This window comes from Kwoniella pini, chromosome 1 (genome assembly GCF_000512605.2).
Source record: "Kwoniella pini CBS 10737 chromosome 1, complete sequence".
NCBI lineage: Eukaryota > Fungi > Basidiomycota > Tremellomycetes > Tremellales > Cryptococcaceae > Kwoniella > Kwoniella pini.
Window position 1 is genome coordinate 2,964,730 of NC_091716.1, and position 27,800 is coordinate 2,992,529.

At 42.3% G+C, this 27,800-nt stretch overlaps 10 protein-coding genes across 10 annotated transcripts; 4 read left to right on the top strand and 6 right to left on the bottom strand.

The window, feature by feature from the left end:
* Positions 1–172: 172 nt before the first annotated feature.
* Positions 173–994, bottom strand: I206_101130 (uncharacterized protein; the record flags this gene model as incomplete). Its single annotated transcript, XM_019151976.1, has 3 exons — positions 173–360; positions 497–598; positions 745–994. 3 exons carry the CDS (start codon positions 992–994, stop codon positions 173–175), a joined length of 540 nt encoding a protein of 179 aa, XP_019014114.1.
* A 382-nt stretch (positions 995–1,376) lies between these two features.
* I206_101131 (uncharacterized protein) lies at positions 1,377–2,770 on the top strand (the record flags this gene model as incomplete). Its single annotated transcript, XM_019151975.1, has 4 exons — positions 1,377–1,390; positions 1,459–1,546; positions 1,625–2,266; positions 2,357–2,770. The coding sequence occupies 4 exons, from the start codon at positions 1,377–1,379 to the stop codon at positions 2,768–2,770; spliced, it is 1,158 nt and encodes a 385-aa protein (XP_019014113.1).
* A 128-nt stretch (positions 2,771–2,898) lies between these two features.
* I206_101132 (uncharacterized protein) lies at positions 2,899–7,353 on the bottom strand (the record flags this gene model as incomplete). Its single annotated transcript, XM_019151974.1, has 20 exons — positions 2,899–2,998; positions 3,087–3,151; positions 3,232–3,453; positions 3,562–3,690; positions 3,753–3,794; positions 3,855–4,169; positions 4,249–4,557; positions 4,616–4,699; positions 4,756–4,958; positions 5,008–5,179; positions 5,236–5,317; positions 5,372–5,622; positions 5,690–5,862; positions 5,926–6,113; positions 6,178–6,342; positions 6,416–6,693; positions 6,757–6,892; positions 6,943–7,001; positions 7,069–7,200; positions 7,276–7,353. The coding sequence occupies 20 exons, from the start codon at positions 7,351–7,353 to the stop codon at positions 2,899–2,901; spliced, it is 3,183 nt and encodes a 1,060-aa protein (XP_019014112.1).
* A 436-nt stretch (positions 7,354–7,789) lies between these two features.
* Positions 7,790–9,297, top strand: I206_101133 (uncharacterized protein; the record flags this gene model as incomplete). Its single annotated transcript, XM_019151973.1, has 3 exons — positions 7,790–8,138; positions 8,184–8,601; positions 8,685–9,297. The coding sequence occupies 3 exons, from the start codon at positions 7,790–7,792 to the stop codon at positions 9,295–9,297; spliced, it is 1,380 nt and encodes a 459-aa protein (XP_019014111.1).
* Positions 9,298–9,552: 255 nt separating this feature from the next.
* Positions 9,553–12,362, bottom strand: I206_101134 (uncharacterized protein; the record flags this gene model as incomplete). Its single annotated transcript, XM_019151972.2, has 11 exons — positions 9,553–9,593; positions 9,653–9,780; positions 9,839–10,126; positions 10,244–10,315; positions 10,388–10,567; positions 10,653–10,840; positions 10,906–10,995; positions 11,050–11,106; positions 11,166–11,237; positions 11,312–11,342; positions 11,404–12,362. 11 exons carry the CDS (start codon positions 12,360–12,362, stop codon positions 9,553–9,555), a joined length of 2,106 nt encoding a protein of 701 aa, XP_019014110.2.
* Positions 12,363–13,482: 1,120 nt separating this feature from the next.
* I206_101135 (uncharacterized protein) lies at positions 13,483–16,273 on the bottom strand (the record flags this gene model as incomplete). Its single annotated transcript, XM_019151971.1, has 3 exons — positions 13,483–14,361; positions 14,423–16,010; positions 16,065–16,273. The coding sequence occupies 3 exons, from the start codon at positions 16,271–16,273 to the stop codon at positions 13,483–13,485; spliced, it is 2,676 nt and encodes an 891-aa protein (XP_019014109.1).
* A 2,764-nt stretch (positions 16,274–19,037) lies between these two features.
* Positions 19,038–20,384, top strand: I206_101136 (uncharacterized protein; the record flags this gene model as incomplete). The annotated part of the gene is made up of 5 exons (XM_019151970.1): positions 19,038–19,173; positions 19,232–19,383; positions 19,448–19,581; positions 19,647–20,085; positions 20,151–20,384. 5 exons carry the CDS (start codon positions 19,038–19,040, stop codon positions 20,382–20,384), a joined length of 1,095 nt encoding a protein of 364 aa, XP_019014108.1.
* Positions 20,385–20,868: 484 nt separating this feature from the next.
* On the top strand, positions 20,869–21,363 carry I206_101137 (uncharacterized protein; the record flags this gene model as incomplete). Its single annotated transcript, XM_019151969.1, has 1 exon — positions 20,869–21,363. The coding sequence occupies one exon, from the start codon at positions 20,869–20,871 to the stop codon at positions 21,361–21,363; it is 495 nt and encodes a 164-aa protein (XP_019014107.1).
* Positions 21,364–22,277: 914 nt separating this feature from the next.
* On the bottom strand, positions 22,278–24,184 carry I206_101138 (uncharacterized protein; the record flags this gene model as incomplete). The annotated part of the gene is made up of 6 exons (XM_019151968.1): positions 22,278–22,468; positions 22,530–22,592; positions 22,653–23,398; positions 23,462–23,586; positions 23,644–23,736; positions 23,864–24,184. The coding sequence occupies 6 exons, from the start codon at positions 24,182–24,184 to the stop codon at positions 22,278–22,280; spliced, it is 1,539 nt and encodes a 512-aa protein (XP_019014106.1).
* An 845-nt stretch (positions 24,185–25,029) lies between these two features.
* Positions 25,030–26,416, bottom strand: I206_101139 (uncharacterized protein; the record flags this gene model as incomplete). Its single annotated transcript, XM_019151967.1, has 2 exons — positions 25,030–26,234; positions 26,299–26,416. The coding sequence occupies 2 exons, from the start codon at positions 26,414–26,416 to the stop codon at positions 25,030–25,032; spliced, it is 1,323 nt and encodes a 440-aa protein (XP_019014105.1).
* Positions 26,417–27,800: the final 1,384 nt, after the last annotated feature.

The following is a 27,800-nucleotide window of genomic DNA, read 5'->3' on the forward strand; positions in this document are numbered from 1 at the left end:
CTGCAGCCAAATAATCGCAAACCGACCATTGTCACGTCTAGAAGCGCAGACATCATTCGCGATAGACTGCGGAAGACTTGACGAAGAGCGATCGGGGATCTATGCTTGCGAATGAATTGTTTATAAACAAGATACAACGTAAATATGTACAACATAAACAGAGGAATCACAGCTAGTGTCCATCAACTTCCATACTTTCCCCTTCACCTTCCTCCTCACCTATATCAGCTTCGCCCGATAAATCAGCTAACATTACCACTCCACCTTCTTCTTCTGTAGGCAATGGCCCAGGTGCGACTTGCGCAACCGGTTCGCCTGTCGTCGTAGTTGGTAATTTATCAGGTTTACGGTCTGCCGTGACTACGATTCAATCGATAGAGTTAGCCAAATTAAGTCCGAGGAATCACATTTGAAGCTTCTCGAAAACGTCGCAATTTGCTTCATATCCCTAATGCGATATGCGTTCGTTTGGCTGGATTCAGAGGACAAAACTCACCCCACGGCCGACGATCCATTGGACATTGTTGTTTTGACGATTCCGTATCTATCCATTTCAGAAGACAATGCATGTGGAAGACATGAGTACATTCTCCCCATACTTTTTGGTGAAAAGGTCAAGCATAAGTTTTCGGCCATTTCAGTGCGGAAAGTATTACCAAGGAAAGGATAACAAAGTCAAGCACGCTTGATCAGCTTTGATATGCCTCTAATTGTCCAAATGTATGGAAAGATTCTTTTACTTACTCAATGGACAATCATCTCCTGGTACTTTACATTCGGGGCAACAACCTTCAAATTCATTTTGACAAATTCCACAAACTTCTTCATCTTCATCATCATCATTTTGATCTAAATAATTAGGATCATCTGGATTGATATATCCTTGTTCAATATCTTCTAAATCTAAATGTTTATGTAATTTATGAGGTTCATCAGATGTTATATCCCATTTCCAATATGCTACGGAATTATAAGATTTGATCGTTATTTTCATAATCACGACGAGGAGGGCGGGTCAGGATGGTCTTAGGATGCGTGCAGCTGGGTAAATCTGAGCGGTTCCTTCGGGTACCGTGAAAAAGGTATTATTTGAGCTTTTTATATTCTGTGAAAGTCGCAGCGGTCGTGACTTGCGTCAAAAGTGGAAAATCTGTTCGCTATCATCAATACACTACTCATTTCAGCATATTCATAGTTCTGACAAACGCGTCTGTCAATTTCATGTTGTTTTCAACTTAGGAAGAGTTAAGATATGATGACGTGGAAGATAATGTGTAAATATCCTTCGCATTCGGTATATTCAGCTTCTTATGACCTTGTTTTCTACATGATCCAGTGCAATATCGGCATACAGTTGATCCTAGGCGATTGAGAATATGGGATATACATTGTGAGCTGACTGATTCCCAGTACCTTGGCCCTCAGATGAAGCGATAAGAGCTTATTTATGGATTTTAGACAATTACAATGGTCGTATACTCCTCCACCAGGACGTCAAGTATCATTAGCTGATATTGTATTACCGAGAGTTCTAGAGAGCTACAGTGTGAGCTTTCTTTCTATGAGCCCACACTTTCGTATCATTTTGAACGCAAAATCTAAATCTAATTTGATCTTTGAATAGTTACATACACCATCTAGATCAACTGTACAATTTCGAACATATCGATCATCTTTTCCTACTTCATCAAATTCAGAAAGTAGTAGTAGAATAAGTAGATATTTAACTACGATAAATACTTTACCTAATCCTATTCCACCAGGTCAAATACAAAATCAAAATAGTAATAGAAACGAAAATTTGGAAAACAATGAAGATATAACTTATTTATTTTTAGATGATCGTTCTGTAATTTCAGGTAATATCTTACAAACAACTCAAGAAATAGTCAAAAATCAAAATCAAAATCAAAATCAGATTAATACAAATACATCTATAATTCAAAATGAATTTCCTGATCAAGCTCAAAACAAAAATCGAAATGAACCTAAACAACTTATAGAGATTGATAAAGATACGTTAGATAATGATGGTTTTGAAATTATTGATATACCTAAATCCAATTCATCACCTCAAGACAAGAATTATGCGACGACATCTGGCGAAAACGGTAATGATATCAAAAGTGAAAATAAAGAAGAAGAAAAAAATCGAAAATCAACTCGATTTAAATGTATAGTAGTTAAACCAACATCAAACGTTCAACCACTTTTACAAAGTTTATTAAGTTCATTCGTAATGGGATATACCAAATCTGCTAAATCTGTAAGCTGTTCTCCATTCGAATGAAACCCTCAAAGACAAAAAAAGAGTCTTTACTGATTCCAACTTGATATAATTATTATCTCCTTATAGACAGCATCAAATACTTCTTCTTTACCTACACCAACTCCTCTTCCAGGGTCTTCACTTTTACTTACAGTCTTAACATTTAACTCATTACCTTTACCGTTTTTCAATCCAAATTATAAATTAAGATTAAAAGTTTTCATTTTACCTAATCCAAATGCAACTTCTATTTTTTTAGAAGTTGAGTATCAACAAATGATTGAAAGTGGATTGAAAATTGATAATGACGAAATGATATCAATATGTAAAGAATTTTTAGAAGGTTGTTTGATCACTGGTTTGAATGGGACATTGAAATGGATTCATCTTGATCAAGATTCATTTCAAAAACCTACAGAAGATGAATGGGAAGGTATAGAAAGGAATAAGAAAAGTATATTTGCTTTAGCAAAAGCAATGAGAGAAAGCGGATTCTTATAAGATCAAGATTTATGAACAAAGGTCCAATGGATTAATCTTCATGTTGTACATTAGATTAGACTTTAAAGTCATGCATATGATAATTGATAAAAACATGCTATTCATCTCTCCGGGTCTGTACACTGCGTTTACACCGCAGTGGCATTCCCATAAGTCGTTCCGTCTAGCCCTCTGGCAATTAATGCGAATTCATGCAATGCTTCTCTCATCCTTCTAGCTGTTCGTGATCTGGAAAGGAAAAGCAATATTACATTTAGTCATGCCCATGAATGCCTGTTTCCATTCCGCATATAGCAAAGATAAGTTGATCACTTACTTGAGAATCGATTCCTTCAGCTTTTTCTTGGAAGCTGGAGTAGCTCTGGAATCGGGGAAGCCGTCCTACAATTCCAGTAAGAGTGATCAGTTTTATCGAAAGCAAATTCCCGGCGTCCCGTTGATTTGATATAGCTTCAACCTACCTGACGAAGAATACCATCTAGCCATCCACTAATTTCGCTCGCCTTCACCCTTCCAACGAGCGCAGCCAGTAATTCCGCCATATTCGGTATGACCGATCTCGGTCCTTCACTACCAGCACACAACAATAGAGCTCGAAGTATCAGTGGACCGAAATGCGCCAACAATGGATCGGAGAGAGGCTCAAGGGGAGACGGATACCGGGTGTTGGCTAGTAGCGCGACCTGATGTAATGCTTCAAGTCAGCTTTGACTAGGACATCGTTGGTGATATACAGAAGTGTCGGCTCAACGACAATGTTCGTTATTCTTCAAACGCTGTAGTTAACTCACAAAGTATTCTGAGGCAGCCTTAAGGGAGAATCGTTCCTGTGTGCCTAATCCCATGAGCCCTATCGTCATATAACCTTCGACTATTTGGGACGGCAGACGTAATAAGACTCCCGGGAACCGAGAAGCGAGCTTGATAATCAAGGAGCATTAGCTTGGACGAATGAATACGCATTACGTAGCTTGTCACTCACCGAAGAACAGAATTTGAACCATCCCTCAACAACGTCAGGGTGCTGTGTGTCCGATATCAGCTGATTATAATCCATATGAACGAATCGGACAGCCGGACGTACCTCCTTCATACCCTCACCATCAAGATATCGTCCAGCCACAACAACCAACCTAGACGCAACATCTCCAACAACGTTCCATTTGCCTACTTGGTCATCCTCCTCTTGCTGTTTGACTTCTTCGCTCTTCTCCGATTTCTTGGCGAAACTGGTGACTGGCGCATTCACTCTGAGAGTTAAAGTAGAAGCCAATGACATCCACAATGCCGATGGAGAGTTTTCGCATGCCATACAGACCAATGAAAGAAGAGGTAAGGGCGATAGAGAGATGAGGGTCGACGAAGATAATGTAGCGTGTTTCAGCAAGGAGGATATAGCCTAACGCATGAACATAAGCATCACTGCGCACCAACGATAAGATGGATGAAATATCATCGCTTCGCATGGCTACACTCACATCAGCTACTTCTGCATCACCTTCACCACGCCCAACAACAGCCACTAAACCCTCAACGGCACTTTCGATTCCTCTTCGCAATTCCACAATCCTCGGATCCTCCCTCATGTGGATTATAGCTGCTTCCCGTGCAGCTTCATCCGCTTCATCAGTTGTATCGAACATCTCATCTTCGGAGGGAGAAAGGCCTTTGAAACATGCTGTTAATGACGCTGTTGACTGTATCAAGGCTGGTTGTGCGTTTGCCCGGTCGACCGAGTACTGTTGAAGGGCTTGTGATATACGCAATAAGATTGGCGATATTATTCCCTATTGAGGTGTGTTAGCGTCCACGGACCGTTACCCAATAACAATCTAGCCAACACACCTCGACCGGACCGACAGCATCTGGAGGTGCTAATGCTTGGATCACACTAGTTATTCCTTGTATCACCTTGCTCTGCTCTTCAGCCTACACATGCAGAGAGGTCAGCTTGGACCTCTGTGCCGCTATCGGGTTGTACTCACACCTAAATCACCTATTTTGCCATGTAATTCGGCAAAGGCACCGATATGTTCAACCAACTTCTTCCGGCACATATCGCATAACGCCTTGAGTGCATCTGCTGCCGATCGAGAGATGGTCGAAGAGGAAGAAAGGGACGGTACGAGGTATGATAGGACTGGCGGTAAATGGGCAGGGTGGAATTTGAACCATTCCTCATATGATTCTTTTACAAATTGTAAGCTCTTTCTCCCGCGCTTATTCTGAATACTCACGTATCAGACAGACAACTGTCAACCGCAATCTTTCTTCACCCTTCCCTTGTAATGGTCTATGTGCCAATTGTCCCAAAATTTGCTCGCCAAATAGGATAGGTAGGCTCTGCTCTTCTCCCAACGGCACCGCCTCGGAAGAATAGCGTATACAGTGCAAAGTAGCTTCAATGTCCTATCAAGGCGCATCAGCAAGCTGATCAATCCAGCTATCAACTCCACACAGCTTACCTGCCAGCAAGCTCCATTTTGTACTTGTTGACCGGCGATCCTAGTCAGACTCTCCAGCATCTCGTCCCGTAATATATAGTACCTGGCTAAGATAGTCAGTGTTGTAGGGCATTATGTGCTCTCAGATGCTGCTCACGCTCCGACGATAACTTCTCCTGCATCCCGCCTCCAGCTGTCAAAAGCCTCTCTATCTTCTTTATCCAGCCCACCAAGACTACTCCCAGAGTCACCTGCGCCAGGCCACCTGACCTTCCGACGAGTGACCTCGACTAGCTCTCTGAAAAAAGTCTTCGCCACAGCCCAATCAGGCGATGTTTCCTGGGGAGTGGAGAACATAGGGGCATCCATGATCGCTTCCTGGACCAGGGGATATATCGGTAATGTCAGCTGGAAAGATATCGGCATTTTAGCTGTTAGTCCGCTCGGCTTGAACATCTCATGACAATAAGCTTACTTCGCTCAAACTCTCTTCAACATTACCCAAACCCTGCCATCCTGTTAGACGTAATATCACACCTAAGAAAGCTTGAACATCATTTTGCTGTATTCTTGCAACCAGCCATTCGGAAGAGTGTTCAACCAGCGCAGCAAGGAGTTTGGTCAATCCTATGACTTCCTCTGATGGTTCTGGTAAGTCGTATCAGATCAGCCATATTTTCGAGGCATCAACGGCACATCAACTTAGCTCACCGCCTTCTGCATTTCCGACTAACGCTTGCCCTGATGGTCCAATCACCCAGGCTAACATAGGCTCGGTGAGGATTTTTGTTCCCTTTCCATATTTGAATATACTCTCCGATAGCACTTCAACCAAAGCCGATGAAGCAGCAGGCATGGGAAGGAGATTATACAGGGCCGGCAGAAGTATGTTCAATTCTCTTTAATAGAGGTAAAGTAAAGGTCAGCTATGACTGGATGTACGACAACAAAACCAATACGCACTCAGGTGACAGGCCCCAGTCTATCCAACTTTCTGCGCACTTACACGCGGCTTCAGCTTCTTTCAGCCTTTCGTTTGTACTTAAATTCGAATCTCCGGTCATGGCATCCGTGATTGTGCTGACCACGACTGATAAGTCACTCTCGATATGTCTTCGGAGTGGCTGCCTGCATGTCTCTGGATCAGCCTTGCTGTAACCAGAAAGCATCGTAGCCTATCAATTGACCCTTCCAGTCTCACCTCTGATGTTCAGCTAATCCAGCTCGTCCAATTTCTTCTATACAGATAGCACACCATTCCAAAGCTAGTAATCGGACTTTATGCTTGAGCTGAGGAGGTACGCTATCTATTATAGAGGATTGACTAGGACCTGCTAATCCAGGTGTGTTGTAGCCTGACCCGGGTGCTGAAGGAGGGAGAGCTGTCGAGGATGCGAAGGAAGAATGAATTGTTTGAATGACTGTCAATATTGGATGGAGAAAATGTGGAAATGCAAGACGGAGAAGTAAGGATGCGAGCTATACCACAGGAAAATCAGCTGTTGGGAGTAGATGCACGCAACAAAACGAAAATTGACATACAGAACCGAATAGTTTCCTCACTACTACGCCATTCGCAGGTTGATAGGAGTGCTGGTTATTCGGATTAATTGCATTTCCCAACGTACTCAGTAATAGTGGTAGCAAATCAGGCCTCAAGTCCTCTGGCAAAGTTTCCCTTGACTACATTATCAGTGCAAGAGACTTCGCCTAAACAGACAAACTTACCAATCTCGAGATATCTTGACTTGAGCTGTATGAGCGCCAAAGAATCTCACATTTGGATCCTGAGAGTTTATTGATCAAGATGAGTTTCAGCTGACTCTGTTACAATTCATTGACACCAGCACTCACGTCATGACCCGCTAATCCAGCTATCAATCCCCAAGCTTCTTGAGCGGATTGGATTTGCTGTAGTTCATGTTGGAGATGTTTCGCTAGATCAGGGTTTGAGGAAGTAGAAGGCGTAAAGAGATGAAGAATAGTCTGTGTAGATCAAAGAGATAAGCAAAAGTATCTGATCCGGTGACGGACGTCCTCGTGCATATCGAGGCAACATACTTGAGCGACCCTTTCCAGATCCGCTTGAGGAAGGACAGGAAAAGAATAATTTGCTTGATGTGCGGAATCTTCGTCCATGACGTCTTTCAATAGCTCGTCAGATCCGATGTCCCAGTTCTGCTTTGTAAAGGTATCGATTACCGGTATCAGAAACGCAAGGGAGGAAGGATTCCGAAGCTGATTCCATATAACAACTCTTTGTAGTCGTTTTGGAACCCAACAATCTAACTGCTAAGCAGACTTTTGACTTTTGTTCGCGTGTTTCGGTCAAGTGATGACATCATCATTTATATGCCCTATCGTAAATCCGGCTCCGGTCTAGCATCTAAGTGGGAATATCGTTGCTGTTTTCCCTTGTGTCTTTCATTGAGATTGAGAAGTTAGAATCAACAGTGACTTGATCTCTACGTAATCTCTCTGAAGAATAGACAAAAAGCGAGAAACGATGTCTTTGTGTCGAATATAGTCCCCTATCCCCTCACCAACATATTCCCTTCCCCTTCATCCTCCCGACATGTCATCTTCTTTCTGGTCATCCTCACATTGCCTTCATTGGCTTATCACCAGACCAGCACTGCTGATATCTCGTCATTTGGATTTACAATACTGTACTCCGAAACAACTATATTGCTTACACATCTTCTTCACCCAACTTATACAGAAACTGGGTAAACGATTACTTTTACGTCAAATACCAATTGCAACAGCTTGTACTTTTTTCAAGCGATTCTACCTAAAGAACAGTATCTGCGAGACAAATCCTTATTTGGTTCTGGCTGCTTGTGTTTTCGTCGCTGCAAAGGTCGAAGAAACACCTGTTCATATCAAAAGTGTAGTTAGCGAAGCGAAAGTTGTCTTCAATGGTAAGTCATCTGTCTGATGGCAAGCAGCTAATATCTTTCACTTAGAATATAATATCAAACTCTTCCCTGCTGAAACGAACAAACTGGGAGAAATGGAATTTTATCTCTTAGAAGATCTAGATTTTCACTTAGTCATTTTTCATCCATATAGAGCATTATTACATATAACAGGAAGGGAACCTGCCGATTCTGGTAAATTTCCGCTGAGCAGGACTGAAGAAGATCAAAGGTTCAAGAAGAAAGAGCTTGAAACGCGGAAGAAGAAAGATGAAGAGATCAGAAAATCCAATCTGAACACCGTCGGTAATAAACCTTCACCCGGCGTGGGACTCGTTAATGGTAACAAGGACGTGAACGAGGATGATGAGAATCAACTGGAAGCCAAAAGAATCAGACGTTTGATGGGCAGAGGATCAACGGAAGGTATAGGAGAGGTTGATGAGGGAGTCCTGCAGATCTCTTGGTAAGTCCGACGTTTTATTCCCGCTTTGCCAGATATTCAGAGTCGAAGTGGACCCGGCTGACTGTTGGATGACCCCAACTCAGGTTCATACTAAACGATACATATCGGACGGATGTTCACCTCCTCTATCCACCTTACATAATAGCGATATCAGCTATATACGTCGCATTTTGCCTGACATCCATGAATTCTTCATCAGCCTCAAGAACACGAACATCTTCTTCTTCTTCACAACTCAATTCCGTACAATCTTCAACAACCATAAACGAGCAATTAGGATTAGATCCACCTCCAAATTCAGCTTCGAATTTTTTAGCTGGATTTCAAGTTAATTTAAACATTCTATTCGCTTGCGTTCAAGATATAATTCGTTTATATAGTATATGGGAAAGTTTCGAGCCGACTTCCATGCGTAATACTAATAATCCTCAAAATCAACAACAAAATCATCTGAAATCCGTCCTTGGTGGAGCCAGTATGACAGGTACAGAAGATGGGATAGATGGAAAGAAAGAGAAATTTGGTTTTGAAGAAGCTGAAGTTTTAGTGAGGAAAATGATTGAGTCTAGATTGGTCGATATGGGTCATCCGAATAATGCAGGAGCAAACCAAACGGCTAAAAGATCTTTGCCCACGGGCGCAAGTGATGGAATTGATCAGTCGTCTGTAATAGGGAAGAAACGAGTAAGAAAATAGGGTTTCATCAAGCATCGTTCAGTGAAAGAATGAAGGGTTTACGTTTTGCAAATCAAAACGAGTCCTCAATGTATATGGTCAAATTGTTGTAACTTGTAAAACATCATTGGGAAATGCATTTGTGACATCACACGGATTATACCATATGTCGATCACAGCATATCGTTGAAAGCGTATTTATTAATTTATTTAATTACTTGAAGTGTCCGTGACGTGTGGCATCATATTGAAGATGAATATAGGAATGTATGTATCCTAAACTTTGACAAGGAATTTCCGACTTGTCTTATATCGAGCTGAGACAAATCTCAATTCAATTCTGATTTTATCAAAGGGGAATGAATTTGAAACTTACCATAACAAGCTATAATTCCACCAGCAATTTGCATAGCCCCACCGAAAATTATCGTATATTTAAACGTTGTTCTATTTGTTGAATCGTAAATTCCACCTCCAATCGGACCGTTAATTAAATTACCAGGTCTAAGTAGATTTTCAGCTAACGAAAAAGCTTTTTATAATATCAAGGGAAAGGACTTACGCTCCGGAAAGTAAAATTAATCCTACGTTCGTAGCTAAATTGGCTGGACCAAATAATTGAACAATAATTTGTGGTAATATACCACTAAATCCAGGTGCTATCAAGCCGAACATGACCGCAAATGCTAAAACTCCTCCAAATGTTTTGGCTGTTAACCAAAGTGCGAATTGAATTATTCCTGATATTACGAATACCAAAATGTATGTATTTAAAGGTCCTATTTTATCTGCTACGAATCCTACCAGAGCACGACCTATACATAGGGTGTAGGCTAATAAGGTGGTTGGCCTATTATGATGATGATGGTATCAGCTTATTCACCACGTGACGATTCTTCTGGCTTGAAAGCTCATTGCTGGGGAATGGGTCGAGGATGTCAAAAAGGGTTGGGAGGTCAACACTTACAATGCTAGTAATATAGGATCAGAGATTGGGAAATTGGCTCTAACATATTGCGCGAGAAAAGCGAATGGCATACTGAAAGTGTTGAAACCAAATGATCGATTAAGATTATACGTATTGAAAGATGTAGGGTTTTTCGATACTTACGCATAACCAGTAGTTCCTACTACTGTACCTATCATTATACTCCAAAAAGCACCAGTTTTCACTACTTCCTTATCAACCCAAGGAGCCGTCTTACCACTCCTAGCTTCAGGTGAAGTAGGTCGAGTTCGAAGGAAGAAAGTCGCTAAGAGCATGAAGAAAAGCTCAACAAATGATAATATCCTAATCCATTCAACACGAGATGAAGCATCAGCATCTTCTGTAGGGAAACACATCAATTCCAACTGTATAACAGGAAGAGACATACAAAAGTGTCTTTTTATAACCCACGGTTGATAATAGTTGTCTAGCCACAAGGGTAATTGTACCACCACCCAAACCTGCACCACCAATGGCTATACCACTAGCAAGACCTCGCCTTCTATAAAACCATTGTGAAGGTAATGACATGAAAAGAGGTAAAGCTAGACCTTGACCGAATCCAGCAATAACACCCTATTATATGCCATCAGTCAGTAACAAAATCCTGATTGCATACATGTCCGAAGTGATTATCTTACTTGAGTGAAAATCAACTGCCACAGCTTAGTCGACCATGAAGCTAAGAATAGTCCCAGCCAGAAGATACCTGCTGAAGCGTATAATACTCGCTAAACAGCTCAAGGTGAGTTATGTTCAAGTACAAGATCGGTGAATCCACATACGTTGAAACCATATCGATCACCCATTCTGCCAGATAAGAAAGCTGAGAAGTTCATCATCTAATTACCACAGATGGTCAGCAAGTAGGCGAGAAATTCTCATCAGCAGATAGACGTACAAAACCATTAAGGCAACCTGGTAAGATGAGTATAGAAGTCTTTGTATTCGAAAATACATTGCTAGCGTAGTACTACACAAACAGGGGATTGTAAATCGAAAATGAGCCTAATCGTATGACTTGGAGAGATGTGAAAGCCCGCTCACTTCTTGAAAAACCCCATAATTCATATTCCATCTACCGTTACATTCTTCATAAGCTTCTATATCTGTTAAGATTATATAAAATTATGACTTACCCCATTGTACATCCAGCCAACACGACGCAAGAGATTAAAACAATCCAACCATATCCACCATCAGGATAGACATGATCCTCGAAATTTATTTGTTGTTGGATTTCAATGTCTCCATGATTTTGGCCTTGGCCTTTTTCTGAATCAGTCGAAGTATGGCCGCCTTCTTTCCCATCTTCACTTGCAGCGAGGCTGTTTACTGCCGAAGATTTTCTCGAATGAGTAGGTGTTAAAGTCGGTTTATGAAATTTCAATTTATATCCCGATAAAGAATTCTCTTCATCATCATGTTCATGATGATCATGTAATCCTAAAGGTACATTGAAAATAGGTCTTTTGGTCGTAGTATTTGAAGCCGATCTGAACCTTCGTAAAATACCTTCTGATCCTGAATTTGGACGAGGTGAACCATTGGCTTCACGTTGTAATCGTTCCGCCGCTTCTTGTTCATATCGTTCACTTCGAGCAGTCTCAACTCTTTTCAAAGGTCCTCCTCCACCAACCGAAGCAGGATCAAGTACAGCAATAACATCACCTGGCGCAGGAATCGGTGGTGGTGGTCCATCATCTAATGTACTCGATCGTCTTAGAGAGACTTTCCGACGACCTGCTGGTTGAGCTATAGTTTGACTTCGATTTCGCGGAGCCAAGTTATGAGTTCTATTTGTATGAGCATTATAAGTCGTTGATATACTTTGACTTCTTTGTAGTTGACATGTATCTGTAGACTGCTCAATGCCATTCGCTTTGCCTGTGGAATTGAGAACCTCTTTGTCTTTTGCATCGGGTTTGACTTCATCATATTCGGTATCTGTCATACATAACGTAGCTGTAGAAGAAGCTATAGTAGAAAGTCTAGGTACGACATGATTCGATTCTTCTCGTTGCTCAAGGGGAACGATATTGTCCTGAGTTATAGTCACATCGTTGCTGTGCTCTTGCGAATGGATGTAATCTGACATTATCGATTATGCGAATACGAGTAAACCGTATATCTAGGTATCAGGAAGTGGGAAAGAGGCTGAAAGGTGTATCGTATCATTGAATACCGGCCTCAGCGAAGGGTCGGAATGGTGTTGAAAGGTTCAAGAGTGATTTACTGGATCGTGAAGGATGAGAAGCGTTGTTTCGAAAGAGATCAAATCAGATGGGAATTTTGACTTATCATATACATTTGTACAGCTCCAACTCCTCTTATATACGAAAGAATTCCAGTAGAACTTGAATGCTGTCGATTGAGACCACTTGCAACAGATCACGTACCCCAAGGGGTCCAGACCTGCACCCGAAAATTTCATCAAAAGCTGTTACGCGGTGCTCATCTAACGGACAAATCCGATGTTTTAGTTCAGGTCCTAGACAATTTTGCCGATCATGCCGAGGTACAATCCGGGAAAATTTAGATTATCAGCTTGCATATTGCAGTTCCATCTGAGGATGTTATATTGTTACTCCTAACTGATATTCTATACTACACATGAATAAGATGAGCACTATCTGAGTTCCTAAGCACTTTTCAGAACAAGATTTGAATCGTAGCTTTATGAGGTGGAATTGCTCGAAATGCTTTTCTTTTCGAACTTCGGATACCTCGGCCCGAAGGTATTGGTTGACTCCGAGGTGAGAGGAATAAGCCTAAACAGACTTGCCAGGTATATTCCTCCGGTCTGGATCTGCCGACTGGTTGAGAACAAGCTTTCATGCTTACGGTCACTTGATCAGTTGGTGTGAAGAAGTTGATCAAGCGAATACCAAATTCAGATATGTAGTATCATAATGCTTGGTCCACGGAGCAGAGTTCGCGACAAGAATGACCAGAAGAAGGGACATCTACTGCTGGCAAGGGAATCTGTGTGCATCTGTGAAGCGACGAGTGCAAAGAGGACAGAAAATCCACCGGTGATTTAGCTTTTCATTGCCTTCTATCCGACTAATTTATACTTCATATATATACTCTGTATATAATTCACGTTTTATCCCAAAAAAAAAACAAAGCAACCAAAAACAATCGAAAGCAATTATAAGACGAATCAAATTATACAAAATTTTCATTACGCTTTTAGTTAGACCTTTCATAAAAGTCTATACGCCATCTACAACAGGTCCACTGCCCAGAACATCAGTGGTGGGTTGAGCATTTTCTTGACCTATCAGAGCAGTGGGCACTTCGGTGGGGACATCCGCGTCATCTGCTATTGGGACTCCTGCAGGAGGCAGCTCGTTCACTTCTTCGGTGGGTACGCCTGAACCTTCTTGATTGGTCTGAGGAAGTGTCTGAGGGACGACTGAAACACCTTCAGCTTGGGTGGCTAAATCTTGGACTTGAGCTTCAGATTGCAAAGCACCAACGTTTTGAGCGTCGTTGCTCGCTTGTGCTTCTTCGAGGCTGGGTGCAATAGACACACCAGCAACATCGCTTGTTTCGCCTTGAATTTCAGCAGCTGCAGGCTTGTCCTCTGCGGAGGAGTTGTCGTATCCATCATCGGTGGTACCCATCAACTTCTGTAATTCATCCCATTGAGGTTCATTGTTGTCAGCGGTATTGGTGGTGATCCCTTCAAGGCCTGCTAAATCCATATCTTGAAGAGGATCAGTGAATCCCTTGAAATCGTCCAACTCGAAATCACCTGAACCGTGTGCGGGCGTGTGGTCACTTGATCCAGGATGATCCGGATTGCTTTCAAACCCCGCAAAATTGTTATCCGAAGAAGGAACACCCTCGCCAGCCGGAGATGACGGCTTTACGGGATCGGAAGAAGTGTGATCTGCAGGGTTGTAGGCCTTCACATCGTCACGAAGAAGTGAAGTTGGTGCTGGGGCGGGATGGGTGGATGACTCAGGGATGGCCGGTGGACGTCGAGGAACATCCTCGCCTCTTGCTCGGGCAGCGGCTTCATCCTCGTAGATTTTACGAGCAGCTTCATATTCTTGCTTGTCGTTCTCAGCTTGCTGCAAGTATGGCTGAGTGATATTGAAGCATCAGCTGTCTTTGTCGCACAGACCTCACAGTGTGGTGACTTACCTTCTTCTCGTCGTCCGAGAGACTCCTCCACTTCTCAGCAGCAAGTACACTCTGTTTGGTGGTCTCCGATTCTTCACCCCATACCTTGGCTCGAATATCATCATTCTCTCTTATACCTTTCAAGAACAGGAAATACGCCGAAAGAGGTTTCTTGGGTGCATTAGGATCTTTGAGGTTTCCTTTACGCGATTTGCCCTCTTTACGTTGTTGCGCACGAAACGCATTCTCAGCCTTGATGTCTTCAGGTGTAAGAGTCGCTTGCCAAGCTGCCAGTTCTATGATGTATTGCTCTTTGGATTCTTGTACCTTCTGTGCGTAATACTTCTTTTGATCTTCACCTAAAGTAGCATATGCTATACCGGCATCCTTTGCGATTTGAGCGACATTCAGTTTGGCATGATGAGGTGTTCCGCCTGGAGAATTGCCTTGAGAGGCAGCAGCTTTAGCTTTGTTGAGCTCATCGGTGAAAAACAGTTGCCAAGCAGATTGCGCTTGTCGAGGTGGATGAAGATGGGATTTAGGGTGAGCCTTTGGTACCTTTTCCTTTTCTTTCTCATCCTTCTTTCCCTTCTTTCTACCTCGACCATCCTTTTTGACCTCAACTTCTTCCTCGGTGCTGGATTCCATAAGTCGCTTACCAAGACCCGCATACCCTTCTGGTATTTCATGCTTAGCCCGCTTGGGAGGCTTCGGAGCTTTGGGCTCTTTGGGCGGTTTCTCGGCTTTGGGCGGCTTCTCCTTTTTCTCCTTCTTGGGCTTCTTCTCTTTGGGGTATAGAGGGGCAGCAGAACTAGTAGCTGGAAGAGCTTGACCTGCTTGGTGGCCGCTCTGAGTGTGAACGGGTGCAGGGGGGTAACCGTACTGTTGACCATTCCATTGCGGTTGCCAGCCGTACTGTGGGTTAGCCATGTGCTGCGGGGGCATGGTATGCGACATGGAAGGGTGATTACCATAACCTTGCCAAGCTCCTTGTGGCATTGGTGCGGGTTGAGCAGACTGCGTTTGCGACTGACGCGAAGAAGCGCTAGCTTGCTGTTGCCAAGCCTGTTGCTGACCGGAAGTGCTTCGAGATTGTTCATGAGTCGGCCAAGATTGGTAACCCGAAGAAGCGGTCGGATAATCGTAAAGACCGCTAGAAGCAGATGATCGGTGATGGGTGTCGCCTACAGTAGCGCTTTGAGGCATAGTTGGCGTGGTTGTCGCTTGGCTCGCGTTATTTCGAGGCGCCGCCGACTGTGAAGCGTAACTATGCGCAGATGCCGAAGGATAGCTTGCCCATTGCGATGAGTTCTGGTGACCTTGTTGATCGTAGTAATGCTGATATTGGCCAGGATATGGATGAGCTGTTTGTGGTTGTCCACTTAAGCTGGAATGATGATGGCTTGAGACCTGCGGCGGGGCGGAAGAGGGCTGATAAGGCGATTGGTCGGCGGGTTGCGCTTGAGCTGATGGGTAATACCGCGATGACGGCGATGGATTTGCCGTAGTCGTTGAGGCTTGAGGTGGCGTTGCGAGCTTGGGACCAGACGTTCGGCGAGATCCAGAAGGCGCTGATGGAGACGAGCTTGTCGCAGGGTAACCACCGAGACTGCAATTCCAGCAATCAGTGATTATTCCCTCCATACAACACATTACAACTCACCTCATACCACTACTGTATCCTGCATAACCACCAACGCTGCTCATACCTCCATAGCCAGCGTGCGAGTAGGCGTTGTAGCCATCATCGCCCGAGCCGCTATACATGCTCTGAGAGGCTCCATCGTCTCTTCTTCCGTTCAAAGAGGTGATATCTTGCGCGCCATACGTGCGAGGATTCGAGCCTGTCCTTTGGTGAGTTCCAGTATACATGTTGGGCTGACTCGACTGCAGAGTGGAAATAATATGTACACGTGGACAATCGGTCGGTAAGCCAGGGTAATGCAAAGTCGGAGGTGATATAGCGATAGAGGAGGATCAGTCGATAGTCAGCAATGCCTTCTCAGTCAGCAACAGAGCGGAGTCCCAATAGTGAGGTAATGAAAGGTAGGAAGGGATAACCCACATTTGCCCAATCGTGGCTGCTGCTAGGATAAGACGATGTAGAGCTTTGCATTTACAATCTAGCTCCTAAAGCGGGTGAGGAATGCGAGAAGGATCCGAAACGAAGGAGAGCGGCAGGTGGATGTGTGGTGGGGGTGAGGGGAGCGGACGGGGAGGACATGATAGCGAGAGACGCAGTTCATGACACAGACGTGTGTAGTTGTAACGATGCGAGTAACGATATATATACGGATATGGATATGGATATGAGCAGCTCTTTAAATTAGCGATCGATCACGTCGTGCATGTCATAAGAATGAGGGCAAGTGTGTAGAATCAAAGCACAGTGGTGAGGTTGACGGCCGGATACTGGATGATGTGTATTAGGATGATACTAACTCAGAAAGGCAAGCTAAGGAGGAAATCGCGACAGGAGGATTCAACAAACGCTATCTGAATCAGGGCTGAAAGGATTGGAAATGGAAACACCGATCAACAGGGCGAAAGGATGATATGCGTTCCGATAAGATAAGATGATTAGGATGTGAGGTGAGACCATGACACGAGGTAAGGTTGTACGGCGATATGGCAAGTGAGATGATAACGGCAAAGGATTAGGAAGGGTAAAAAGGTTTGATACCGGGAGCGACAGGCATTATTAGAGGAGACACTACTCACCTGAAGGTTTCTTGGGAAGGGTTGTCGGAGGATTCAAGCAGAGGAACCAAGATCGTGCGATCGAATATTCGTTACGACAATCGGATTGGCCAGGATTGGTGCCAGATATGAGGTAAAGGTATATGATAGCTAAGCGGTGTTTGGTGATCAGGCCTATTGTTTAGGAACCCAGAAGTTGATCCGAAATGAAGCTTAAAGGGGGCAGACGAATATAAAACGTGATTAGGGGCTGATTGAATGCGAAGTCTAGGTCTGGGGCGCGAAAACTATAAACATTGAAACAAGAATGATGGGAGGTGAAGGGGAAAGCAGTGAAACTCGAATGGATGAGATGTGTTAAAGTGTGATAAGGAAGGAAGAAAAAAAAAGACTTCGTAGTCGGGAAGAAGGTCAGGTCTAATTGAATTAGAGAGTGTGGGATGAGTCAGGACCGTTTCGAGATGTCAAACATCCGATTGATTCTGGTTAAGGGGGATCTGCGAGACAGAAGCTTCGATGGTGTAGAAGGAAACAAAAAAAAAGCTAAGGGAAAAAAGGGAGAGATAACCAAATAGTTTATTTAAGACTCACTTTTGATAAAATGATTCACGTACCGTGCTTATGCCTGGAAGGGGGTGTCGTGATGTGAGGTTTTAACCTCGTTTCCCAAAGCACAAACGATAAAAAAAGCGTGGTCAAAGGAATACGAAAATAGGAATTTACTCCAGGTTATTAAGTAATTCGATTAAAATGATGAGTTGGGAGATTATACTTTGTCAGGAGGAAAGGGGGAGATAGTAGTGGTATCAAGAATTTGGGGGTTAAGCGGGTTCTGATTTAATAAGTCTCTCTCTTTCGCACTACGCTTCTTGGGTCTTGTATATCTAACCCAACAGTGGGGGTGGCAAGGGGGGAAATGTGCCCTCACATCGGTTTAAACATTCCTATTCCTAGTTTCCTCCACCTGTATGTACCTGTAATCAGCAGCATCATCGCTTACCTCATCCATAACCAATTATGATTGGTTGGTAGCAAGAAAATCAATATAAGAACATTCCGGTTTCGGCAATAAAATATTCCGACCGAACTGAGAATCACGGCATTATAAACCGCAAGTATCCATGTGGCGATCACTTCTCTTCATTCTTTTATTCTGAGGATACGTTTTGTCGAATTTCTCCCTTCGATTTAATCAATGCGGGTCCTCCGCCTCCACTTGATCTCGTCGATGCCAATTCGATTCCAGCGATCTGGTACAAGTGATGTTTCCTCGATCTAACAGATCAATCGCGACGTCATAACTGCGTTCATGTAAAAATGTAGCCTGATAGCGTATTCGCACGAGAATACCGGGAACTTTCTATTTTGTGACCCTTTTCCATCCCGGTCTCGTCATGGCATCTGACTCAGCCATATTTAATATCTATTCAAAATCGTACCTTGTTTCATGGCCTGACAGAAGAGATGATGTTCACCCAGACTCTACTACCCTATGTGTAGGAAGCCTTTTGAACCTGATTCATACCAGTTCCAGTAAAAACATTAGTGGGCATTCGATCAGAAGGGCATTCGCCATTCATCATTCATGACTTCATCGACATGAGATTTCGGTCGAAACCTATCCGATTTGGAAATAAGAAAGGTTAAAAACGTTCGAGAGTATCTATTCTTGATAAGTCATTTTACGTACTTTGGACTTTTGGCTGTAATTAATACCTGCGACGATGACGGTGAATGGTTTAGTGGAAATTATCAGTTTTACTGGAATCGATGTAAAAAGACTGAGTCATCAAATTCGATCTTTTGGCCACCACAGGATCGAACAGATTTGCGCAGGCCGTGTTTATATATATATAAGTCAGTAAACCATAATTCTCATCTTCCGTTTTACCTTCATAAACGGAATCTTAAAAACAGTCTTCTGGTAACCTAAAAAATGAGATTCACCAAATCAGCTATCACTGCTCTCTTCGTAGCTGTTCTTGCTACCGCTGCTCCAGCGCCAGTTCCTGCTGGAGGTGTAGGTGTCAGACCTAATGATACCGCACCAGAGTATCACACTATGACTGATTGTGAGTTTTTGATACACCTTTACTCAACTTGATCAAGCTGATGGCGAAAGTAAATTAGTCGATTTCCAATCCCTCAACTTGGCCTTAAACCAAGAATGGATTGAACTTGATTTGTTCAACTATGGTGTTAGGACTTTCTCTGTAGAGGATTTCGCTGCAGCTGGTATCAATGAGGAGGACATTTCATTGATCCAATTCATGGCCAACCAAGTGAGTCCACGCAAAACTAGTCTTACCCTACAGGATGTATCCTAACCAGGACTATTGTTTACAGGAAGTCGGTCATGCTACCCTCTTGACCAACATTCTCTCAGCTTATGGCCGAACCCCAGCCAAGCAATGTACATACGCCTATGACTTCTACACCGTTAGAGACTTTGTTAACTTCTGTCAACGATTAACCAGATGGTGAGTTGCTAAGCAGGCTGTAACATCTCGAAAGCGTTCTTTGCTGATTGTACCGTGGATTACAGGGGAGAATCAGGTGTATACGGATTCCTACCTCACCTCGACTCTCGACCATCCGCTCAATTGTTACTTCAATCCATTTCTACCGAAGCTAGACAACAAATGGCTTTCAGACAACTTGCCGGTGCTTTCCCAATGCCAGTATACTTCGAAACTGGTATCTCTCAAGCTATGTCTTGGTCTTTATTACAAAAATACTTGATCTCTTGTCCCGCTGAAAACCCTCACATCGAGTGGCCAATCTTCCCCGCTCTTAATGTTACCAACGATGCCAACCTCCTTGTTGATGGATACAATGCTGCTATCTCTCACAACAGAACCTCTCTTACTGAACCTGGAAGAAAAGTTGAACTTACTTGGGAAGCTCCAATGGGTAACGTCTCATACAACGGTCTTTATAACACCACTATTGGTGGTAATGTAACCGATCCTACTGCTCCTAAAGTGAGTCTGTGTTTACTATTCGTCTGCTGATGGGGATTCTTCAACTGACAATCAATCTGCCTTAGTACGTTGCATGGATCTCCCAATTGAACGCTACTTACACCGAATTTAACCAAACTGGTAACTACACTGGATACACTTTCCAACCTGGAGGAGTTGTTTACAACAATACCGATGATGGAATTGTCAACGGTACAATGTTCATCGCCCTTACCGACTCCAACCCATACGTTACTCCTTACAACCTTTCTTTGTTGAATGACGTTATCATCGCGTGGGGTCTTTACCAAGCCGATTAAGCCGATTAAGGACCTAAACGGACAATTAATCATTTTCTTGAATATCTGTATCTATAGTCTCCATTTGATTGAAAATCGTATAATTTCAGCATATTCGTATTAAACATGCAATGCAAACTTAATTCTAAACAAATACCCGTCCACACTTCTCTTACTGATCAATAACGGCAGAACAACTTGTAAAGTATGCTGCTGCAGGTGCTTGCGAGGAGCTTGTTATCAACTGTTCATCTACATTCACACCAATAAAAAGAGCATGAATGTTTGCGACATGCTCAGCTATGACCTCCATTCACTTTCAATATCCTTTGAGAGGTTCTCTCATTCGGAGTCGAAATGATACAAAAGAAATGTGTGGTACTACTGACATCTAGTCATGACTGGATGTCGAAGACTAAGCATTCTGACTCGTTACTTATACTTATTCTCAAAATTGATATTCTTCTTCGATTGACCATTCTTACATAGCGACTCGCAAATCAATATGCCAATACCAATCACGAGAACAAAACGTCATACGCCCAAATTTCGCCCTTCTTACCCTAAAATATCAAAACAAATCGATATACAAGTCATCTTAGAGAGGAAGATGTCTGCTCCTCCTAAAATTGCATTCACTGATCCCTTCAATGGATCAACTAGTGTATTAATTCCACCCGTAGATTACATCTCACCATCAGCTTTCCATACTCCTAAGATTGAAGATAGTCCCACTTACAAAGTAGACTACGTCTTGCCCTTTCATGCCGTGAAACATATTAATGATACCAAGCGTTCGAGTCAATTCATGCCAACCAAAGAAGATAATGCAGCACTTCCAGTCTCCCGCTTTTCAGGTGAGGAAGATGAAGAACCGTTGTTATCACAAGAGATGGATACATATCCTATAGTCGGCAATGAAGGATCAGATGCCGGATTTGAAACGTCCAACTTGGTCAACATGGCAGATCCGTTAGATGGTCTTGGAAGGGAAAGATAGCGGAACGACAATCCAGATATAGTAGATGCAGCATATAAGGTGAAGCTAGTGTAGCTTCATGACTTGACCGATATTACATTTGTGCAGATGACTTTGGCTTCTTTGATTCCCGTATATACTTTGTATCTTCCTCTGTGTAATATCATGATAATTTGTTTGTTTGTTTGTGAACTCGAATATATACCTATGATAGATTACCTGTTCATCAGAATCAGCTGAAGAAACGAGCCTTCGGACACTTACTTATTCAGCATTCTTTCTGACTTCTTCAAGGGATATTTTAAGCGTTTCCCTTAGCTTTTTCACCAATTGATCTTCATCCTTATCTGGCGGAGGCTATATCATAAAGCTCTCAGTATATTCAGCTACCATCCATTCCAGATTGACATACCAGCTGATCTAAGAGATACCTAAACTCTCATTTGAATCAGTCAGCTACTTGTACATGCCCTAATGATACTTCTTGAATACCCACTCGATCTCATCTATAGTCTATATCTCTTTTCATCAGCAATCTAGAAACTGTGATATTAGTGCTCCTAGGCCCGAATAACTCACAAGGACTATCGGAATTCTGATGTATCGTCAGCGAATACACTCAATCGATAGAAGTGATGGATATGCATACCTGTTCATCTTTCTCCCACATGCGAGTCGATCGTGTGTCACCAAATGCAAGACTATGAATCAAAGATAGAGACATAATGAAGCAGTACTCGTCAAGGATCAAGGTGGTCGCTTATATCCTTTCAAGGTGGAGGTGAAAGCAGGTCCCCGATGGGCGATTAGCGGAATCAAATGGTCTAAATGCATAAATTACAAATGAAACGTAATGACTAAAATAGGAGTATAAAAAGAGAATTAATCGCGCTCCTCCAGTTCTCCTCCTGCCTTGACAATAATTGTATATTCTATCAGATTGATTTCTTCCTGTAATCATTCTTTAAAATCATAGCTGCAATGATACTGATGACAGATAAACAACCTAATACCAGCCAAATCAAATGACCACCCAATAAATGACGATTTACAGATAAGGCGAATAAGGCTGAAGCTGATCCTGGACCGATAGCTCGCATGAGGGAAGATACAGCTTGCGATAAACCTAAAGCAAATAAATACTTACATCAGCTATCTGGTTCAATCAAATGCAAAAGGTGACTTACCATTGATTGCGCCCAGAGAACGTCTGTTTGGTGCAGCGTCATTAACCATGATCAAGTTACAGGCTATGACCATCGAAAAGATTTATCAGCTTATGTGCTTTATGTGTATTTTTAATTACTCACCAAAAGCCATATTACCGATACTATATAAACCCATACTAGCTGCTAGTCCAGTCCATATAGCCCAAGTTTGATGTTTCAGAGCAAAAATATTCGTAATAGGTAATATAACAAAGGCAGGCATGAAAAGGAAAACTAAAAATTTATATAATCTAACAGTACCAACACGTTTTTGTAAAAATGGGAAAGCTATTAATTGAACTAAAATAGTTGCTACTCCTCTAATTGACATTGCTAAACCGATTTGAGATTCCTTGAATGATAATCCACCAGCTTCAATAGGTGTGAAACAGAATAATGGTAATAATCCTAAGAAACAAATACCTTGAAGTTGTAATAATCCAAATGAAGCCATTAATTTATTGATATCAGCTGTAAGAAGACCTCTAAATCCAACTGCAGCTTCTTCTTCATCCTCATCATCGTGTTCTTCAACATCTTCTCCTTGTACACTTTGATATCCAGAAGTAGTAATCTTTGGCTTGATTTGTTTCTTAGGTGGTAAAGTTTCTTTCATGAAAAAGAAAGCAACTATACCACTTATCAATGGAAAAGCGGCTGCTACCAAGGAAGGTAAACAGTAAGGGTATCTTCGAATGAAGGGTAACTTATCGGCAATTGAAGGGTAACGAGTAGCGAAATGTGGGAAATATCCTCCTATTGAAGAAGCGAGAATAGTACCGATTGCCATTGATAAAGGGAAGAAAGAGAAAGCTACCGATTGATTGGTCTCATCTGATAATTCGGAGCTGAAATAGATCTGATAAGTGATATCCTATTTCGGAACGGGCGGCAACAATTCAATCACTCACATGACACTTTTCAATACCGCTACATTACCATTACATAGACCATTGATAGTCCTAGTCAGGATCATCATGGGGAGAGTAGTTGAAAATCCAAATAGGATGGAAGAGGTTGCAGCACCAGCACATCCCTAATACATGTTGATCAGCTACATGTTATTCTAGTCGAAGATCAATTAACCACTTACAATTAATAAGACTGGTTTTCTACCCCATCGATCACTTGCCTTACCCCATTGAAAGACAGTGAGCAATTCAGCAAAAGCAAAGATCGATTCGATCTATCCAACAAACAAGCATGCAATCAGCAAGGCTATTGTCATATTTCGATGTTTCTCCATTGGACTCAAATAGTGAGTGTGATTTCGATCTCTCATATAACGATTTACAATGATATTTTGGACTTACCAAGCCTGCGTAAAATCCTGTTTTTCTAGGATCATCGACAATACCCAGTTCAAGGATCATTTGGTTGATAAACGGGAAACAAGCCATAAAAGCTATGGGTTCTGTTACTCTTACGAAACAAGCAATGAAAAGTTGAAATTTAGGTAATGGTGTAACGGTTTTTTTTGATATATCAAATTTATTTATTGAAGAGTCTTCTTCCTCTTCTATTGTTGCATTTTGTCGATTTGATCTTGGATTAGTTGAATAATCCGCTGCTGGACCATTTGGATTAAGTAAAGGTCGAGTTTCCGACTCATTGCCTAGTAAAGTACCTTGCATGTTGGCTGACGTCTTCCCGATTTCTCGAATCCCCTTAAATTGACGCGATGAAGATTGAAGGTTCAACAAATAATCTGAGGATAGGATTTATTGATAAAGTATAATATACACAAAGTGAATTTAGCGAAAGAGAAGAGAACACAAATCGGAGATACCAAGTTGATACTTATAAATATCTCATTATATACAGATGTACATGCAGCTCGACATCGTATCTCCACGCAAGGTGACCCGTTTGCAACTCAAAAACGTCGAATAGGTGAGATTGGACGGTAAAACCGGAGCCGAATGAACCGGTTCTGGCACGGGGTAAACATAATTTCCTCCACCTTTCCTTGTCATTACCCTCGCAGAATAGACATAAAATAATAAATTGAATTGAAGAACCGCTGGAATCTCGCCGGAAAGGATGCGAGAGATGGATATAAAAGGGAAGTGACACGTTTTGAGGGTTGATGTCGTCTATCTCGATCATATCAACTATTCAGGATATATAGTATTTCCAACTTAGTCGTGAGAGCGGGGTTTGCCAGTAAATCTATCTTTTGCTTTCGGATGCCGAAGACTTTTGATTTTACTATATGAAAACGGAGAACATTGCAATCAAGTAAAATTGGAATTTCATGTTTATAATTCATGCAACATACAAGAATAGACGACTGGCGTCATTTACTCTTTACTAACTACTTTATACTATCACTGCATATGATAAGAAATGCTAAGAGCGAAAACGAAAACAAAGGTATTTTATGATGATTTAAGATATATATGTAAATGTGTATGCTATAAAATGTTTTACAACTGATTGAACAACGATAAGACCCAAAGATGAAGAGAAGGAAATATTATATCTGAACATGTCGTCTTATTGATCTGAGAGATGTAGGAGGTCTGATCTTCTTGAATAAATCTCGTGTAGGTGAGGTTGTTACTGAAGCTGGACTTGTTGATAATTGTGCTTGAGCGGTGTCAACTATTAAGATATTACCTGAACCTGGTTTTGCTGTGTAAGATGCTTTTCTTGGTAATCCAGGTTTAGATACTGATAATTGACCATTTGAACTTGAATGAACTATAGCAGCTGATAATGAACCGTAATTTGATCCAGCCCATGCTTCTCCAGGTGTAGTAGATATTGATGACGAAGAATCACATGAATCTCTTCTTGCTAAAGCTGGGGTAGGAGCATCTAAGTACATGTATCCTGCTGGTGATGGTGCAAGACTTGATGATGAAGCGTATGATGATGGTCGTCTTGCTACGGGAGAAGATCTGAATGCATCATCTGATCTACTTCGAGCTAGTGCTTGAGAAGTTCTAGCGGTCCAAGAAGAGATAGCTGCTACTTGAGATGTAGGAAGAGATTGTTCGACAGATTGAGGAGGAGGAATGAAAGTTGACTTGCTTGGACCAGGCAAGTTGACGTTGACTCGGAGATCGGTAGGTGTAAGAGGTGGAGATGGCATTCGAGCTTCGACAGTAGACATAGGAACGGCTTTGATAACCGGAACTTGAGCGACTGGAGCTGGGTTCCAGAAGTCTCGAAGGTGTTCAATTAATTCGGGTTCTTCAACTCGGAGGTTGTAGTCGAGCAAGTAGAGGAGTTGTTTTTCCATCAAATTGACTTCGGCAAGGGAAAAGAATCGACCGTACTTTTGCCAATGCATGTTCTTAGGTGAGGAGTCGTTAAGGTACTTGGCAGCACAAATGAGGACGGCGAGAAAGACTCTGTGTCGAGTGCACTTCATACCGGTAGCAACAGTTGGGAGCTTCTCCTTCAATCTTTCAAGGTAGGCGAGGGTGACTGAGAGGGTTGGCATTTGAACGTTTGATTGAACGACTAATCCTCTGATGAACTCGGAAAGCTCAGGAAGATCGGCATTGCAATCATCCTCTTCTCCTTTGGGCGCTTGCCACCATTCTACTGGTTTACCGTTAAGGTCGACGTATTGTTCCTTGGTAGGGGTAGTAGGAGGTGAGAGCATGTTGACATCGGCATCTTCGGCAGGAGCAATCTTGATGACTTCTGAGGTCTTCTCAGCGACATGAGCTAATAAGGTATGGTTAGTACGAAGCCTATGAGGTAGAAGAAACGTGATGACGTGGTAACTTACCGAAGAATTCGGGTCGGACTCTATTCTTAAGGGAGTGAACAAGAGTTGGGTTGTGGGTAGAGAGTTTACAAAGGGAGGCGGGGTGGGTTGGATCTCTCAGTCGTTGAGTGGTAGACATGGTGAATGTATTGTTTCGTGAGTAGGTAGCTGATACGTAGGTAGGGGTGATAGCTGGTGATATAGTTATAGGCAGTAATGTGATATGCGTAACGTAGTTGTAAAGAGTGACTAATGTGACGACGTTATATGTGGGATGTCGCACGGGTTGGAATACGTATAAAGGGGAGTGGTCGCAATGGATGAAACAAGTTAAAGAAAAGATGGAGCGGGTAAATGGAGATTGCAGAATATGATGGAATATATATGCTTGTTGTCAATCGGTTGGGATATATGTATTGGTGAATCCCACTAGGAGAGCTACTTTGATCGACACTTCCGAAGGCGGCAAGTGGGTTAGTTTAACTTTTGATCAAACGGGGCAAGAAGTTGTAGGGTAAAGTAAGGAGGAGGAGAGACAAAAGCGGATCAGAAAGAATGGTACTATATAAGACTATTCTAAACTGTATGAAGATGGAACGTTTTTATTAAACAAAACTTCAGCCATGGGGCTAGATTTGGGATGGCGTTCATAGCCAGTCTTAAAGTCTAAAATCCTATCATCTCCAATGATCAAAACGTTTTCTCACTATCATTCCTTCTTTGAGACACCTCATCCAGGGTCAATGAGATCGAAGAAAGTGGAAGACTGTTGACGATCATCATTGTGATCACATCCAGGGCTTGCGATATCACGAGCCATTCTAAGTTTACTTTTGTAATCGATTCAAAAAAGTATGACAAACCCTCTGTTATCATGCCTTGTTGTACATCATCCCACACGTGAAGACCTGAATCTAAATTAGACTTTCTTTACAGCTGTCTGCATTGAGTAAGAGCGTTTATACTAGATAAAATGATAGAATCGAAAAATAAAGTAAAAACAGCGGTGAGACATAAATGGCGTTGCGCGAAACGATAAATGAGTTGGTGGCATTCCGACCGGATCGGGAAATTCAATAATGTTTAAATCCTTTTTGTTCTTTTTCCGCCATGAGAACAAATTAAAATACGAGCCATCTTATCAGTAGGACTAAAATGGGTAGTCATGACGTCTCGGGCGTTTAAAGTTTACGTTAGTTTGATTTCTCTAATTGTTTAACGGCTTTCGGAGATTTTAGCGTTTTTTCGCACAACCTATGTTCCAATTGGTAGAGTAAGACCGCTGATCTATAAGCTGTTCATCGTGTACCTGAATACACCGGATGTCTACGGAAGCTAGAAGCCCTGAATCTCTCATGTCAGTGCTGGCAGCTACGCTAAGATCGGAACGGATGCGCCATCAACCGGTCAAGTTATAACTTTATCAATTCCCGCCGACACCTCTGCAGTCATAGGCACATATTGTACCTACCGAAAAGGGCATTTCTTAACATGCTGCCAATTTCACGGAATTTTGAATATAA